The sequence below is a fragment of the Eptesicus fuscus genome, chromosome 1, assembly GCF_027574615.1.
Source record: "Eptesicus fuscus isolate TK198812 chromosome 1, DD_ASM_mEF_20220401, whole genome shotgun sequence".
Taxonomy (NCBI): domain Eukaryota; kingdom Metazoa; phylum Chordata; class Mammalia; order Chiroptera; family Vespertilionidae; genus Eptesicus; species Eptesicus fuscus.
This window is the reverse complement of record NC_072473.1, coordinates 107,686,980-107,705,254: the sequence shown is the minus strand read 5'-3', so window position 1 is coordinate 107,705,254 and position 18,275 is coordinate 107,686,980. Positions and strand designations below refer to the sequence as shown.

Here is an 18,275-nt window from a genome sequence, read left to right as displayed (position 1 = left end):
CGCCTGCCTGCCTGCCTGATTGCCCCTAACTGCTTCTGCCTGCCAGCCTGATCACCCCCTGACCAATCCCCTGCCAGCCTGATTGATGCCTAACTACTCCCCTGCTGGCCCAGTCACCCCCAACTGCCCTCTCATGCAGGCCCATATCCCCCCAATTGCCCTCCTCTGCAGGCCCAGTCTCCCCTCAACTGCCCTCCCCAGCAGGCCCAGTCACCCCCAACTGCCCTCCCCTGCCAGCCCGGTTGCCCCCAAGTGCCCTCCCCTGCTGGCCTGATTGCCCACAACTGCCCTCCCCTGCCAGCCATCTTGTGACCACATGGGGGGGCCATCTTGTGTGAGGGTGTGATGGTCAATTTGCATATTACCTCTTTATTATATAGGATTATTATTTTAAATCCTCACCTGAGGATATGTTTTTTCATTAATTTTATTTTTAAAATTTATTTATTTTTAAAAATATATCTTTATTGATTTCAGAGAGGAAGGGAGAGGGAGAGATAGAAATATCAATGATGCGAGAGAATCATGGATCGGCTGCCTCCTGCACGCTCCACACTGGGGATCGAGCCCAGAAGCCAGACATGTGCCCTGACTGGGAATCAAACCATGACCTCATGGTTCATAGGTCGACACTCAACCACTGAGCCATGCTGGCTGGGCCCAATATCTACAATTTTTAAAGAACTCATACAACTCAACACCAAGAAAACAAACAATCCAATTTAAAAATTGCAAAGGACCTTAATAGACACTTCTCCAAAGAGGACATGCAGATGGTCAAAAGACATGAAAAGATGCTCAATGTCACTAATCAGAAAAATGCAAATTAAAACCACAATAATCAGTGGTTTTAGAGTACATTGTCAGTTTGTTTAGAGTACATTGAAGCTGCAACAATATCAATAAGATATCACCTCATACCTGCCAAAATGGCTATCATTGATAAATCAACAAACAATAAGTGTTGGTGAGAATGTGGAAAAAATGGAACCCTTGTGCAGTGTTGGTGGGAATGCAGATTTGTGCAGCCACTATGGGAAAAAATTATGGAGGTTTCTCCAACAATTAAAAATGGAACTGCCTTATGACCCAGTGATTCCACTTCTAGGTATATATACTAAGAAACCCAAAACACTAATTTGGAGGAATATATGCACCTCTATGTTCATTGCACCGTTATTTGCAATAGCCAAGCTATGGAAGCAACCTAGTGTCCATCAATAGATGACAAAAAAGTAGCGGTATGTATATATAGTGAAATATTACTTGGCCGTAAAAAAATAGTGAAATATTTCCATTTGGAACAGCATTGATGGAACAAGAAGGTATTATGCCAAATGAAATAAGCCGAACAGTGAAAGACAAATATCATGTAATTTCACTTATGTGTGAAATCTGAAGAACAATATAAATGAACAAATAAATCAGAAATAGACTCAAAGATAGAGAACATACTAAGCCAGAAGGACGGGGGGGGGGGGGGGGGGAAGGGGGGCGTTGGGGAACTGGATGAAAAAGGTGAAGGGATTGAGAAGTACAGGTGGTAGTTACAAAATAATCATGGGGATGTGAAGTACAGCATAGAAAATAAAATCAATCGTATTTTAATAACGAAATATGGTGCCTGGTAGCTACTGGAATTATTGGGGGTGGGGACACTTTGTAAAGTATATGATTGTCTAACCACTATGCTGTACACCTGAAAGTAATACCAAATAATATTGAATGTAAACTGTAATTGAATAAATACAATTAAATTTTTTTAAAAATAGCAGGAAAAAGGAGCAAGAGGAGATGGAGAGACCAGGCCACACCACGAAAGATTTCTTGGGGAAGGAAAGGGATTGTTTGGAGCATGGGTAAATTTAAGCACAAACCGAATGAATCTTCTTTGTGAGATTGATGAGTTTCTCTACATAGGTTCCCAATGTGAGAGATTAATTATGTCAGGTGTTTATATGAAAAGAAACAAAACTTACATACATGCATAATCCTTGCCTTTGAGTTCATTCTTTTATGGACTACTACAGTGTTTTCAATGAGGACAGAACAAGGAGAATCCGATTTAAATTACAGAGATTTAGGCCACTCCCAAGGGGACAACTTCTTATATTGTTAAGAGACACTGGGGGACTACTGAGATGAGTTTTGAAAGATCCATTCCCCTGAGAGCTCTAATAGGATCAAAGTAGGCCTAGCCCAATCTGCCACTGTTTGATTACACTGAACAGAGGTTTCTTTTCTAGAAGGCAGTGGGCTAGATTCGAAGGCCTTTTATTCCCTGGCAGCGCCCTAGTGTCCGTGAGCTGTGCTGGGAGGAGCTGGTGGACAGAGGGCGAAGAGACCTAGCAAAGCGAGCTGTGAGTGTCGTGGTCCCTTTAAATTAGACCGGGGCGGCGGCGTTGGAGCGCGCTCAGCCGGCTTCCTCGCGGCCCCGCCCCCTTCCCGTGAGGCCTAGGGGAGTGGTCGGACTTCGGGCGGCGACGGGTTGAGGAGTGGGGTGGGGGGCGGGGGGAAACATGGCTCCGCGAGGTTGGCTGCGTTCCACCCTCCCCCGGAGTGTTGGCGGCAACGGCCCCCGGGCCCACAGGCTGTCTCGGCCTCTCTGGTTGCTCCTCTCACTGGGCGTCTTTGGCTGGGCCAGGGCTTCGGACGGCGCTGGCAGAGCGGTGAGAGCCATGGACGAGGAGATCGTGTCCGAGAAGCAAGCTGAGGAGAGCCACCGGCAGGACAGCGCCAATCTGCTTATCTTCATCTTGCTGCTCACCCTCACCATTCTCACGATCTGGCTCTTCAAGCACCGCCGGGCCCGCTTCCTTCACGAAACCGGCCTGGCAATGATTTATGGCAAGTGCCTCATCCCCACGTCCGCCCCTGGCGCTCCCCCTTTCTCTGCCTGCTGGCAGCTTGGTCTCCCCTGGTCCTGCTGGGCCTATGTTGAGTTCTTCTGATTACTTCCATTTTTTGCCTCTCCCCCTCCCCCAATCCTGATTCTCTTTCTCGACCCCTTTTTTCTGCTATGCTCCCTGTTTCTCTGCCTCACCCCATTTCCTCCTCAGCCTCACACCCCATTTTGCCTGCCTCGCACCGCCCTTTCCTCTGCCTGTCCACATATTTTTCCCTCTGACCCCACCCCCTTTTTCTTCTGCACCCCCCTGCCTATGCCTTCCAAGCTGGGGACCTGGGACTGAGGACTGGAAGGGAGTGGGTGCGGTGTCTCAGATAGGGCTGGGGACTGGGGGTGGGGAAGACATCCTAGCGATCCTTTACTCTGAGGGTTGTCAGTTTGTTTAGAGTACATTGAAGCTGCAACAATATCTCTACTGCTCGGAACCTGGTGTTGTTTTGGAGCCAGAGTCCACCTTTACCCATCACCCAGTTATTACTATGCCCTGTCCTTTCGTGATGGAAATTGAAGACCTTACTACCCTGTAGCCCAAGTAAAACCCGATCCGCTAAAGAAGCTAAAGAAGGCTTAGGCATTTTGTACTATGTTTGCAAAATCTGATATGAACGTACGTATGGTTTACCCTTTCAATTCAAGCGTACCGAGAGGAGGACAAGGAAGAGTTAAAGATCTTCCAGCAGTGTGTTGTACTATATGATGATAAGGACAGTTAAGCCAAACAGTAATTAGGAACACCACACACATGCAGTATGACTTGCTAGTGGTATAAGGTTATTGACAGATCATTAAATGGCTTCAGTTCTTGTGTCTTGGTGTGCTTTTTCTTGAGATTATTTATTTATTTATATTTTTTGGTCCTGAGGGAAGATGGCAAATCAAACCATGGGCTCAGAGCATTTTGGCCTGTGCTGGGGCCTCATGAGAGGAAAAGATGTATATTGCTGTTTTAAGCTAAGATGCCTATGAGGGTGTATGTGGCCAAAGAGATTCTGGAAGACAAATGATTCTTTCTGTGCAGTATATGGGTGAATATTACCTTCATTTGGAACAGGCTTAAACTGATGAGCTCGTTGAACTTCATTTCTCAGACTTGCATAAAGGTAGAAGAAGCCTTGCCACAAAAAGACATTTCCCTATGCATATATCCCCATACACCCTTTCCCAGTAAATACAGACTTCTGGAATGTGTATCTCAAGGGAAGCAAAGAAATATAGTTGTGTGCATCAAGAAAATGTGTGAACTCGGGTCTATTTTTCATTTGTAAGATAATACAATTCTAAGCCTGTGTGAAAAATATCTCTGCTTCCTAGAATTCTTAATTTTTAGATATCTTAGATGGTTTTCATATTTCATTTTTTTGCATTTTATTTGTAGCACCCCTTAAGCTAAATTGGCTGGATAAGCTATGTGCATCTCTATATAATTTCTCTGGAAAAAACTGTGCGCTTTATTTACTATCCTGAACAAGCATTTACTAATCAGCCTACTACATTTTAGGCACAGAAAATACAAAGAAATATAAGATCCCTACCTCCAAGGAACTTACCCTTCTTGGGTAGGTCATATAAAGAAAATAATTGCATCTTAAATTTGATTAAATGCCAGATGAGTAGTATGGTGCTACAATAAGGAATTCATCACAGAAACCTCTTCCAATAAGAGATAGTGTGACATAGTGGTTAAAGGTGCAAGGCTTTAGACCAGACATCTGTAGTTTTTTTTTTTCTGTAAAAGTCCAGATAGTGTTGTCAACTCCATTTCACATAGGTCTCTGCGTCTCTGTTGCATTTTCTTCTTCTTCTCTTTTCCTCCTCCTCCTCCTTCTTCACAAACCTTTAAGAACATAAAAATCATTCTTAGCTCTTGGGTCATATAAAAACAGATTGGCACTGTAGTTTGCCAGCTCCTGCTTTAGAATCAGACCTGGGTTGCTGTCCCACTGCTCCAATAGTTCTGTGTGGTCTTAGGCAAGTCCCTTACCCTCTTACAGTGTCATCTATAAATCGGGAACAATGATAGTAGGATTATTGTGAGGAAGAAATGTTTTTAATTTAGTACCTGACTCCTAAGTAAGTACTCAATAAATTATAGCTATGATACTATTATTATTGCTGTTATAATTTGCATTTTTTCAGGTTAGGCTCAGAACTGTCATTTTAATTGCTCAGTCTTATAAATTAAGAGGCAAACAATATTTTTAAAATATATTTTTATTGATTTTAGAGAGGAAGAGGGAGGGAGAGATAGAAACATCAAAAAGAATCATGAGAAAGAATCAATGACTGGCTGCCTCCAGCACACCCCACACTGGGGATCGAGCCTGCAAACCGGACATATGTCCTGATCGGAAATCAAACTGTAGCCTCCTGGTTCATAGGTCAACACTCAACCACTGAGCCACACTGGCCAGGCAACTGTATTTTTAAAAAAATCAAATAGAGACTTAGAATTGCCTTGAATGTATTTGCTCTTTGATGTAATTATCCTCATCTACTTATTGGGCTGAAGTAAAAAAGTGGGATTACTAATTGCATTTCCTGATGTTTCTAATTTCTAAGTTAATAAAAAAGAATGGGGCACCTGAGTGTTAGTATTTGTGAAGGAAAAACAAGGGTAGGGAAAGTGGTTGATTTGCCACAACTTGGCATTCTTTTTAAAAAATATATATTTTTATTGGTTTCAGAGAGGAAGGGAGAAGGAGAGAGAGAAACATCAATGATAAGAGAGAATCAGTGATCGGCTGCCTCCTGCACATCCCCTACTGGGGTTCAAGCCTCCAACCCGGGCATGTGCCCTGACCACCCGGAATTGAACCGTGACCTCCTGGTTCTGAACCATGCCGGTCGGGCTGGGCATTCTTTAGCTGTCCCATTTTCTTACTATAGGCTGTGGGTATTGTGGAGAAACAACCTCCTGACTAATTCCCAAGTCCAGTTTGATAATAGGTAAGATTGAGCCAAAGTAGTTTCAATGCCATGGAAATTGAGGTTTCTTAATCCTAATTACTGTCTGCCATTTACCTTTTCTTATGACTCTTATACCATCCTGGCTGTTATGGTAATATATGATTTTAAGACCTTTCATTTTCAGTTTGACTTCCAGGTGAAAAGGCTTTTTACTGTGGGAATGTCCAGACCTCTAAAATTCAGTCCACTGATGATTTTATTTATGTGATATCTGTTTATCTACCTAAGTCCTGGGGAAATGCTTTTTAAAATAAGTCTCTCCTTTATGTTTTTGAGAAGCAAGATTTAAAAACTTATTAAATAGTCAGTACGGTTAGTTTCTATAATGTCAAAGCACCCAAGTGTTTTGTTCATTGGGATCGTTTGCTTAAGAAGCTTAAAAGTGAGTCGCCAGTAGTAAAAATTGTCAGGGTAGTCAATTAAGTCTGAAAAGTGACCACTCACTGCAGTGTACTTACAGAAGGTATAAAAAGCAAGAGAAGAACAAAGTATTTATTGCCTTAAACTTACAGCATCCAGAGTCCTGTGGTCAATTAATGCGATTCATTAATAAATATTAAGTGCCTTTGATGTATGAGTTATGGGAAATACAGATGTGAGTCACCCCTGCCCACAAAGCACAACCTACTGTCTTAATAGGTAATGATTATTGAGCAGTACAATGTATTAGACACTGCTAGGCACTCTATAAGTATCACTTCATTTAAAGCTCATAACAACCCTGTGAGGTTGGTACTATTATCTTACCCATTTTACAGAGGAGGAAATTGGGGCACGGAATGAATATATGACCTGCTTGAAATCAAATAACTTGTAAGTATTGAGCCAGGATTCAAGCTCCGTCACTCTGGCTCAAAAGCCTCATTTTCTTAGCCCTTGGCCACATTGCCTTAAGTTAAAACAATGAAACTTAACTGTGAAGACAAAACAAATTAGTATTATGATCAATTACATTTGGTGAAACAGGTTCACTGAGAAATTATTTACCCTAAGGTTACAGACTAGAACTTGATGGAGCCAGAATTTATACATTTATATGATTACAAACTTATGCTGTTACTTCTATACCATACTTTACTAAATTTCACGAGATGAAATATGTAGGGGGATAATACTGAAATTTGTAGGGATTTTGGAGGTGGATTGTGAAGGAGGGCTTTGAGAAAATGGAGATATAAGCCACTAGAGAAGTTAGTACTGATGTGAGAGCGAGATGATTAGAAAATTATAACATCTTTGGAAAGGGAAAACCCAGATTTCAGTTCTGTCTTTGTTACTTAATGCCAAATAATTTTGGGCAAGTCATTTATCCCCATTTTATAGATGAGGAAATAATGAGTGAGGGATTTATAATAGTATCTACTTCATAAGGTTATGAAGATCAACTGATATATGCAGTGACAGTTGGGATGGAATTGGCTCAAGGTTCCAGGTGAAAGGATTTTCTTGGAAAAGTGATTGATTATTTCTGAGAGGGAAGCTCATGGGAAGTTACATCTCATATTGAGACGGAGAGACTTGGAATTGAGACAGCTTATATCAAATGGCCTCCAGCTTCTCAGCAACATAGACAGTGAGATTGAGGGCTTGAGAAGGAGGATAAAGGTTGGAGGATTTGTAGGACACAAGCAGATGAATACTACTAAAAACATGTAAAACTAACCAGAAGTGAACAAAACCATTGATTTTTTTTTTACCTGTCTTGAAATTCATTGAGCTTTTAAGATAGGATCTAAGTATTCTTCAAGAAGTAGATAAATATTATCTACATATAAATACAACATACACACATATACTTTTTAATATGTGGAAATTTTATCAATTTTGATCACTCCTAATACCCCAGTGATGTTCCTTGCGTATTTTTTTTATTTTTTTTTTACTATCAGAGGCTTATAGTGTGATAACCTGGAAGAATGGGCTGAAATCAATTAGAAAACCAATGGTAGGGCCTTTGGGTAATACTTGGTTCTTTAACCCTGAGAGGGCTTTTAGCATAAGAGGGTCAGAAATATGTAAGAGGAGTGGGACCTCTCTGTCTTGTGAAATATATCTCTTCTTCGGGGTTGTGTTCTTTTTTGCCTGTTAGTGTTCATTTTAAATTTCATGATATCAATAATTTTTGTGCCTCTGCCTGTGTAGGAGGCTAGAGGTTTCTGCCTTGTCCCCCTAAGAAAGCACTCTTTTTGTTTAGGTTCTCATTATTGAGAATTGTTTTAACTCCATGATTAGGATTTGACCTTTCACAGAACCCAAATTAACTTGATCTGTCAACTTTATTCAAATCAATTTCAATTTTTCAGATGTCTGATGCTATAAGAAAAGGATCTTGAGTTTTTCCAACCTCAGTAATTATTCTCCTTGCTGATGTTTTAACTGCCAGGGTGTATGTCTCAAATTTGTCCAAGTGCTGAGTCTTCATCAGGGTACCCAGTGACATTTCAGCATTGGGTACTTTTCCTTACAGAGTCAGGCTTGCTGACATGGAAAGAATTTATGCTGCTGTTATTAGTGTTTGTAGTACTGTAGCTGTGATCTCTTCACATGTATAAAGGGAAAACTTTAACTGAGCCTCTTAAGAGCCCTTGTGAGATAGTAGAGGAAAGCTATTACTATATCATTTAGACAGAATTGAATGGATCTTTCCTCTCCCAAGTTGTTTATCAAACACAGGTGATACCCATTTGTCACTTTTTAATTTTGTTTTCTGTAGGTGAGATATTTTCAAAGTGTATTGTTCATTTATTTTATTTTATCCTCACCTGAGGATATTTTTCCATTGATTTTTAGGGAGAGTGGAAGAGAGAGGGAAAGACAGAGAAACATCTATGTGAGAGAAACATATTGATTGGTTGCCTCCGACCAGAGCCTGGGCCCACGAGGAGCCTGCAACCAAGGTACGTGCCCTTGACCGGAATTGAACCTGGAACCCTTTGGTCCTCAGGCCAACGCTGTATCCACTGAGCCAAACTGGCTAGGGCTGTTCATTTATTTTAAATCTGAACCATTGTTAAAAAAAATTTTAAGCCCAGCCAGAATGGCTCAGTTGGTCATCCTGTGTACCGAAAGGTTGTTGGTTCGATTCCTGGTCAGGGTGTATACCTGGGTTGCGGGTTCAATCCCCATTCGAGGCATGTAGAGAAGGTAGCCGATCAATCTCTTGCATCGATGTTTCTCTTTCCCCCTCTTCTCTCTAAGTATGTCCTTGGGTACAGATTTAAAAAAAGTTGATGTCATTTTACTGTTCACCATTTAATCATTGCTTCTCACTTTAAAAAAAAACTGAGGGATCCCTCATCCCCAGTCTCTCCCCCTTCCTGACCAACTACTGCTCTTATACTTGCTATTTCTGCCTCATCACCTCATCACTTCCCACGCTGGCTGGCCTCTGCCCCTACTACTACACTGAAACTGCTCTTACCAGGGTCACCTATGACCTTCCTGTTGCCAACCCCAATGGACTCTTTAATGCCTGTCTTTTTTTTTTTTTTTTACTTTGCTGCAGCATTTGCAGTTTCTCATTTCCTTCTCTTTTCTTCCTACTTCTGTGGCTTTCCCTTCCTAGATTCTTTCATCAGCTCCTCCTCCTCTACCAGCATTTTCATGTTAGCTATTAAATCTTGGGCTAAAACCCCAGCCCTATATTCATAGTCCTCTTCCCATTATATTTGCTCCCCAGGTAATTTCCTCTGCACCTGACTCAATCATCTTCTGACTGATAAGTGTGCATCTCCAGTTGAGAGACCAATCCCCCTTCCTTGAGCTCCAGATCCCACATATTCAACTGTGCATGTGTCACAGGTACATCAAACTCAACATGTCCAATACTGAACTGTGCATTTCCCCCTGTTAATCTGTTACCTGTCTCACTGAATGGCCCTGCTATCCACCTGGTTGCTCAGAACAGCTTACCCACCTAGTTGCCAGGTTAGTTCAGGCTGCTTAGTCTTTCATCACCCTTTTTCCTCCCAGTCTGCTTGGTTACCAAATCATTCTGAAAGATAATGTCTTCTAAAAATCACCCTGTCTCTACTCTCTTATATTAGGCCCTAAACTCTTAGTGCCTGAATGACTTCAGTGGCCTTCTATCTGACCTTTTTGACCCTCTGTAGTCTAGACCAGTCTTTCTAAAATAGAAATCTGATATCAAGCCCCTGCTTATAACCCTTCTATGACTTCCTTTTGATTTCAGGATAAAGTCTAAACTCCCTTCTTCAACATGCAATGTCTTTTATGATTCACCTCCTGATGATCTTTAGCACCTCAACTCTTGTCACTTTATATCCCAGCCATAGTGAACAGCATGTGATTCCCTGAATGGTCTGTATTCTCTCACACTTCTTGACTGGATATATACTACTGTTCTGCCTACCTGGAAAACCTTTCTTTTACTTTGTTACCTGCTTAGGTGATGCCTCTGGAAAGACTTTTCTAATGTCTCACTCCCTCATGCTTGGTTAGGTACCTCTTTTCTTCTTTGATTATATATAGCTATAATTGTTAATTCAGTCTGTTTTTTTTGTTTGTTTGTTTGTTTTATTTGCTAACTGGACTTAGAGATAATTGGAGGAAAGATCTTGTTTTCATCTCTGAGCCCTGCGGGCCTACTTAGGCTAGTAGTTCATTTACATATATACTAAAAGAATGGCTGGCCAGTTAGAGTGAAACGAGATAAGAAAGTAAAATGTAACTAATAGGGATATACTGTGAATTTTGGAGTTAAAGAAAGTTCTAGAAATTTAATTTGCAGTTGATGTATATCTACATAATGTAATATTATTTGACCATAAAAGGGAATTAAGTTCTGATTCATGCTACAATGTGGATAAACCTTGAAAACATTATGCTAAGTGAAAGAAGTCAGACCAAAGGTCACATATTGTAGGATTCTATTTATATGAAATGTTCAGAATAGGCAAATTTATATGTAGAGAAAATGGGTTAGTGGTTTCCAGGGGCTGGGAGTTGGGGTAGGAGAAATAGAGAGTGACTGCTAATAAGTATGGGGTTTCTTTTTGGAGCAATGAAAAAAAATATTTTAATTAGATAGTAGTGATCAATATACAACTTTGTGAATATACTAAAAGCCACCAAATTGTATAGTTTAAAATGATAAACTATGGTTTGTGAATTATAGCTCAATAAAGCTGTTATTAAACAACTAGGGGCCCAGTGCACGAATACATGCACCTTGAAAGGAACTGTGGGCCGCAAGGCTGCAGTGGGCACAGGGGCAGGTCTTGGCCCATCCTTCGTGCCCCCACCCAGCCCCTCCCACCACGGTCCCCGGTCCCCTGTCTGCCAGCAGCTCCTCTCCCACTGCTGCTCCTATGTGCTGACGGCAACCGGTCCCGCTCGCACCTGCTGATGGCGTGGAACAATTGGGGCCAGCACCAGCAGCAGGTGCGAACAGAGGCTGCTGCCCCGATCACTCCTTAGGAGCAGGGGGAGGTGGAGAAGCCCTTAGGGGCGATCAGGGCTGGCAGCTGCCGCTTGCACCTGCTGACGGCAGCCAGTGCAAGTGGCGGCTCTGGCTGCAGGTGCGAGCAGGGCCAGGGCCAGTGCCGGCAGTGGGTGCGAGCCGCGGCTCTGGTGCTGGCAGTGGGTGCGAGCTGGGCCGTCGCTGGTAGCGGGTGCGTGAGGTGGCTGCTGGCCCCAATTGCCCCTCAGGAGAAGGGGGATGTGAAGAAGCCCTGATGACAGCGACCGGTGCCCCGCCTTGCTCTGGCGCCCGCACTTCACCTGCTCCACCATCCTGCTGTGGCCTATGCCTGCCATGTTCCGTGCTTGCCCCCTGGTGGTCAGCGCACGTCATAGTGACTGGTTGTTCCTTTGTTCAGTTGTTCCACCGTTCAGTCTATTGGCATATTAGCCTTTTATTATATAGGATTTGGTCAGTATAGGTTTATAGTATCTAGAACATTGTGCATATTTGAATATCAATATGGTGAGCCAGGTAAAATTCTAGCAATATGTTGATATCATAGTGCCAGTTTCAGGACTTCTATTCCATGTTTTGATTTTGAAGTATATATTTTAAAATTAAAATCTGATCTTTTAATAATAGGGGAACTCAGTCAATCTACAAATATTATTGACTTTCTAATTTGTTAAATGTGTATTATTTGGCCAGCCACATGCTTTAGGAGTAACTTGAAATATGTGTGTGTTTAGCAATCCTGTGAATCAATGGATGGAGGTGGTAAACACATTTCTATCATGATTTCACTGTCAGGTTGGGACACTTTGGAGCATATTCTGTGTACAGATGGTTTGAAGCTATTTTCTCATTTTGTTACCTTCCCAATCACTTCTTCATATCTTAATCTAGAAATGCAATGATATGTGTTGTTACCCTAGGGAATGTTTTTGCCTTCTGTCTCAATGGATTGTATGAATATTGGACTCTTAGCTTTGTGAATTTAGTAATACTTTAAAATGTAATTGCATTCTGTCTAAAAATTGGTTCTGAACTACATGAGACTATCATAAAATATTTTCTGTTTTCAATTTAAAGATGTGTGTAGGGTATAAAAGAAGTTGTCTCTGTCTGAAAGAAGAGCTAATATTGTGTGTGTGGTTTTTTTTTTAATTTCCAGGTCTTTTTGTGGGCCTTGTGCTTCGATATGGAATTCATGTTCCAAGTGATATAAATAACGTGACCCTGAGCTGTGAAGTGCAGTCAAGCCCAACTACCTTATTGGTAAATGTTAGTGGAAAATTTTATGAGTATACACTGAAAGGCGAAATTAGTCCACATGAACTCAATAACATTCAAGATAATGACATGCTTAGAAAGGTAAGTTCTTAATTAAAAGGAAATTTTGACTTTCAAAAAAGGGGATAATTAGGAGCAAAGTGATTCAGGAGAAAAATAATGAAATTTTAAATGATATTTACTAGTAAAATAATTAGCCTTTTAAAATGGAGTAAAACCTCAAGGAATGTAATGTAATGAAGAGTAATGAACATGTCTGTACATTTCATTTTCTGATTGAGGTTAAGTACTATAAACCTTTTTTTTTCACTCTGATGTTTGCAATTGTAATAAATGGTAACCAGTATTAAGTTAAGCAGAATTTATAAGTGTTTCTTTCAATTTGCAGATGGTCCTTAGAGTTTATAGTACTCCAGCACATTGAGTTGATAATACATAAAATATTCTATTAATATCTCTTTGAATTCTTTCTTGCCTTGATGGTATTCTATACTGAGGACAATTTAATATTTCTTTAATTCATAATCTGGCACAACTTCAGAGGCTTCAGTCTGAGTGTCAGTTATTGTACCAGGCTGTACATAGAGCCTTATGTAGGAGGTTGGGTTGCAGTCTCACTAGCTCCCAGACATTCTTCAAGCTGCTTTCTTCTGTTACCCTCATAGTTTCTATTCCTGAAACTTCTCAGGGTCTCTTTGTTTCCACCCACTCTTGGCCATTTGCCTCCATTTCTATCTTCTACATTGGTAGGACTTGGCTTTTATAACTACTTGATTGTGTTCCTGAACATCTTGAATGCTTTTTAAAATTTCATATGAACTTCAAGTTTATTTTGCAGCAAGAGTTCTTTCTACCTGGGGAAAATTCCAGTTCCTTAAAAGTTCTAGTAAATGAACTTGTAGCATGGGTATGTGTATAGATGCTTTGTGTTCATGTCAAATCCTACTAGAGCCTTATGAACAGAAGGGGGTATCTGTATTATTCTAGGGAATAAGTATTAAAAGAAATGGACTGTCAGGATTAGAAATGACTTGTACAGAAACTTTTTACCATACTATTATGTTACTAGTAGCCCTGCGCACGAATCCGTGCACCAGTAGCTCGCTGCCACCCTCCAGTAGCTTTCCGCCTGCTGTCCTGCCCTCCTGTAACTCCCCCTGCCCCCCGCCTCCCCCTCATAGCTTGCTGCCCTGCCCCCTCTGTAGCTCTCCACTGCCCACTTGTATCCAGTAGCTCGCTGCCGCCCTCCTGTAGCTCTCTGCCTGCTGCCCTGCCCTCTTGTAGATCCCCCCGCCCCCCCCCCCCCGCCCCCTCTCATAGCTTGCTCTCCTGCCCCCTCCTGTAGCTCTCCGCCACCGGCTTGTAGCTTGCTGCCCCACCCTCCTGCTTATCCATGATCCAGTTGTTACACAATCAGTCATTACGCTTCACGGCGTAATGACCATTTGCATATTACATATTTATTATATAGGATATACCTTTAGAGATATTACTTAGGCATAAAGAAGTTGGTTTCCTCTTGCCAAACATAATGCTGTACCCCCATATTTCATGTTACCAGTTTTAGGTCTCATTTAGAGGAAATATATGATCATGCTTTCTCCTATTTTTAAGGTTTTTAATATAGTATTTCAACACATTTTCACAGATCTGACTTAACTGGTTGTTCCAAATCTATGTCCTTGTCATTTGGTTGAGAATGAAACAACATATATCCTAAATGAAATATTTTTTGGTTACCACACTAAGATTCTTGCCTTTCACCAGTTTAACATTCCTTTTTTTTTTCCTTTTGATAGTGTGATAATATAATATGAAGTGTTATAAGGGAATTCTGCTAAAAGAACTCTTTATTTTAACAGGTTACTTTTGATCCAGAAGTATTTTTCAACATATTACTTCCTCCTATCATATTTTATGCAGGATATAGTCTGAAAAGAGTAAGTACTTTTGTATTTCATATACTTTGAACAATGTTAAACGCCATGGGCTTTATCATCTTTGACTCTTCAGAAACAGACAGTTCTTCCCAGCTTTCCCTCCTCTTCTCCTTCTCCTTTATAAATGCTAAAATTTATGCCTGTAAAAAAATTATTTCTCTTATTTCCTTTAATGAATAAGGCATTTCATATTAGCACACTAGAATAGAAAACCTTTATTTTGTTAAGTATTCTAACACAGTGTAACCTTTTCTTTTGTCAGAGACATTTCTTTCGAAACCTTGGGTCTATTCTAGCGTATGCTTTTCTTGGAACAGCAATTTCTTGTTTCGTAATTGGGTAAGTACTTGCAGCTTAAAACATGTTTTAGCTTTCAGCCGAAACCGGTTTGGCTCAGTGGATAGAGTGTCGGCCTGCGGACTCAAGGGTCCCAGGTTCGATTCCGGTCAAGGGCACGTACCTTGGTTGCGGGCACATCCCCAGTAGGGGGTGTGCAAGAAGCAGCTCATCGATGTTTCTCTCTCATCGATGTTTATAACTCTCTATCCCTCTCTCTTCCTCTCTGTAAAAAAAACACACACAAAAAAACACATGTTTTAGCTTTCAAATTATAATTTTAAAATAATGCATATTTGGTTTATGCAGTGTTGTATTTCTGAATGAGTCTAAGGACTTTTTCAGTAAAATGTGTTCACATAGATAAGTCATTTGAATTTTCCTTAAGGCCAGGGCATTACCCTATTTAAATGACATGAATTAAATTTGGGATTAGTTACAAAGTACTACAGTGGACTCCTCTTATTCTTACTATATACTAACTTCCTTAACAGTTGATTTTTTTTTCTAAAGTATAAATATGTTTATTGGACAGGTCAATAATGTATGGCTGTGTAACACTGATGAAAGTAACTGGACAACTTGCGGGAGATTTTTACTTTACAGATTGCCTGCTGTTCGGTGCCATTGTATCAGCAACTGATCCAGGTATGTTTTACATGAGAGAAGATTAAGTACTTAAGGAACAGTGTTTTGCTGGCAAAACATTTGTGGGCAATTCTTCCTTTGAGGTGCAGAATTCATGATTAGGTACTTCCCATAGTACTGTACTCTCCAGTTATGGAGGGGGAAAAACGAAATTCATGGTTCCTTTTGCCTTAAGCACACATTTTTTTTCTTTTACTTTATTACATTTGCCTGTTACTGGTCCACACAATCTGATGCTGTTTGGACACAGACTATAAGGTATTTTTTTCAGAATTCTGAGTTGGTCTTTATTCCTAGTGATTAGGTATGGGAGATGAACTAGATTAATAAAAATGGGTAAAATTATATACTTCCTTTCAAGCTTCTAGAAAAACAGTTCCCTAAAAGTCTTCTGTTTACATTCAGCTACTGCATGTAAGAGTAAGAAAAGAAGTTTTTACATGATTGTAAGAAGGCAGTTGTGCTGCTACAATTATGATTTTGGGTCATTGGTGGGCTTTAGTATACATTAAAGGATTGTTTTTATAAAATTGGCCTTATGATTATAAAATAGTCTTGATATTAGCACAGCTGCAGAATGAATTTAATTGTACTGAGTTAGGTTATAGTTTTCCAAATATAGTATTGGTGGGCTTAACAGCTACAGATTAGGCAGTTAAAGAATATGTAGGCTGAAGAGGTAGGGATAGAAACATAGGTTGCAGTTTTTTAAATATGTTTTTATTGATTTGAGGGAGAGGGAGAGGGAGAGAGACTGATGAGAGAGAACCATCAATTGGCTGCCTCCTGCACTCCCCCTACTGGGGATAGAGCCTGCAACCAGGCATGTGCCCTGACTGGCAATCTAACTGGCCACCCCTGGGTACATGGGAGGATGCTCAACCAACTGACCCATACTGGCCAGGGCTAGGTTGCAGTTTTTGAACTGAGGAAGCAAGTTTTCTTATACTAGACTTTACAAGCTCAGTAGAGGTTTGTTCTGTTATACCTTTTGACCCTGAACGTTAATTACCTTCTATTGTCATCCAGCACAATTAAAGGGGTAGGATCCTGAGGTTATCTCTGAATTCTGTGTTAACCTTGATGACTATGGAAAATAGGGAAATGTTTTATACTCTATAAGAGATTATTTTAAAGATAAGAAGACATTTTAGAGATGTATTTATGTAGTTTAGCATTTTTAAAACAGAAAATCAAATTGCTTCCTTAAAGACCACCAAGACTGCCCCCTCATTATTTGAAACTGCTTTCATTATCAAGTGAAGATAGCATGGTTTTTGCAAGGAGCCAGTGTTCTCTGTTTTCTGTGTCATCACTAGAAGCAAGGTCCTCTATTTTTTAAAGCCTATGTGGAATTTAAATCAATAGAACTGGCTACATTGCTTCCACCTTATGGTTTTGTTCTGATAGGAGTATTGCCTGAATGGCCCAAGCAAAAATCTTTTCCTTATATAAAATTGGGCAGTTATATTTATTCTGAATTATAAAGGCATATGCCCCTGTTTGGGTTTATTTAGTGAGTGAGCTGTATGTGACTCAGCAATTATGACATAACTTCAGTCTCATCATATTTTCTAAGAATTTTCATGTAAAAGAAGTTTGTTTGTTTTTTCCTTCTCAAGCTGTAATAGCATGATTGTTGGCTTCTTATTAAGTTAAATAAAGCAGCTATAATTCTGGTCAAAAAGCAAACTTGCCCTGCCAGTGTGGCTCAGTGGTTGAGTGTTGACCTATGTACCAGGAGGTTGCTGGTTCGATTCCTGGTCAGGGCACATACACGGGTTGCCGGATCAATCCCCAGCTGGGGCATGCAGGAGGCAGCTGATTGATGTTGATGTTTCTCTCTCATTGATGTTTCTATACCGCCCTCTCCTTTCCCCTCTCTCTAAAAATCAATAAAAGCATATGTTTTAAAAAAAAGCAAACTTGTGTTTTCATTTCCTACTATCTTTGCTAAACCAGTGTGCTTGAAATTTGCAAATCAAATAGAAGTGAGTTGTAAGGCTCCAAGAAATGAAGTTTGCAGCAGGAAATGCTTTACATAATATTCTTCTTCAAAGATTAATGATCATCTGGTCTATAAGAAATTTTGAATAAATTCCTTATGGAAAATAAATGTACAGGACAAGAATATTAGCATTCACATGAAGAATGTAGTCCAACTCAGTCTTCCAAGGTTATTTTCAGCTGCTTGTAAGAGAGAGAAAGGAGATAGTGTGGGTATACATTTAGGGAAAAGAAAAATATTGACATAAAATTACTGACTCTTTAATATGGTAAGAATGTTTATTCAAGTTGAATTCTAGGACAAAGAAAGGAACTTCTAAATAACAATTATAATCATCTACGGAGGGGAATATGTTATATTTATAATGTCTAAATATTACTCTGATTCTTTTTACTTGCTAGTGACTGTTCTTGCCATATTCCACGAGCTTCAAGTTGATGTTGAACTTTATGCACTTCTTTTTGGTGAAAGTGTTCTCAATGATGCTGTTGCCATAGTGCTATCTTCGTAAGTGTTTTTTTCTTATTATATTCCGTATATGGAATGTTAGGGTACTAGGAACCAAAAGTCACTTATTGAATGAAGTGCATTATGAATGGAAACATTTGGAAAAAATGAGACATTATTTCCCTTTTGAAAAAATGCATACTTACAGATAACATGGAAAATGCAGGGATGAAAAAGAAAGAAAAAAATATGTTCTCTTACACCAAAAGGCAATTGTTGTAAACTAGTGGCCCAGCCTGCCCC

At 40.2% G+C, this 18,275-nt stretch overlaps 1 protein-coding gene across 3 annotated transcripts in view; it reads left to right on the top strand.

Annotated features, from left to right (window-relative positions):
• The first annotated feature begins 2,486 nt into the window (after positions 1–2,486).
• Positions 2,487–18,275, top strand: part of SLC9A6 (solute carrier family 9 member A6) — a 55,110-nt gene continuing 39,321 nt past the window's right edge. The window contains exons 1-6 of one of the 3 annotated variants that reach the window (XM_054728707.1): positions 2,487–2,847; positions 12,475–12,578; positions 14,456–14,533; positions 14,796–14,872; positions 15,405–15,517; positions 17,927–18,032. In XM_054728707.1, the coding sequence (XP_054584682.1) occupies positions 2,520–2,847; positions 12,475–12,578; positions 14,456–14,533; positions 14,796–14,872; positions 15,405–15,517; positions 17,927–18,032 (806 nt within the window). In that variant the 5' untranslated portion in view covers positions 2,487–2,519. Of the gene's footprint in view, positions 2,848–12,474; positions 12,675–14,455; positions 14,534–14,795; positions 14,873–15,404; positions 15,518–17,926; positions 18,033–18,275 lie in introns of all 3 variants that reach the window. The other 2 variants (XM_054728661.1, XM_008159134.3) reach the window with 2 other exon arrangements.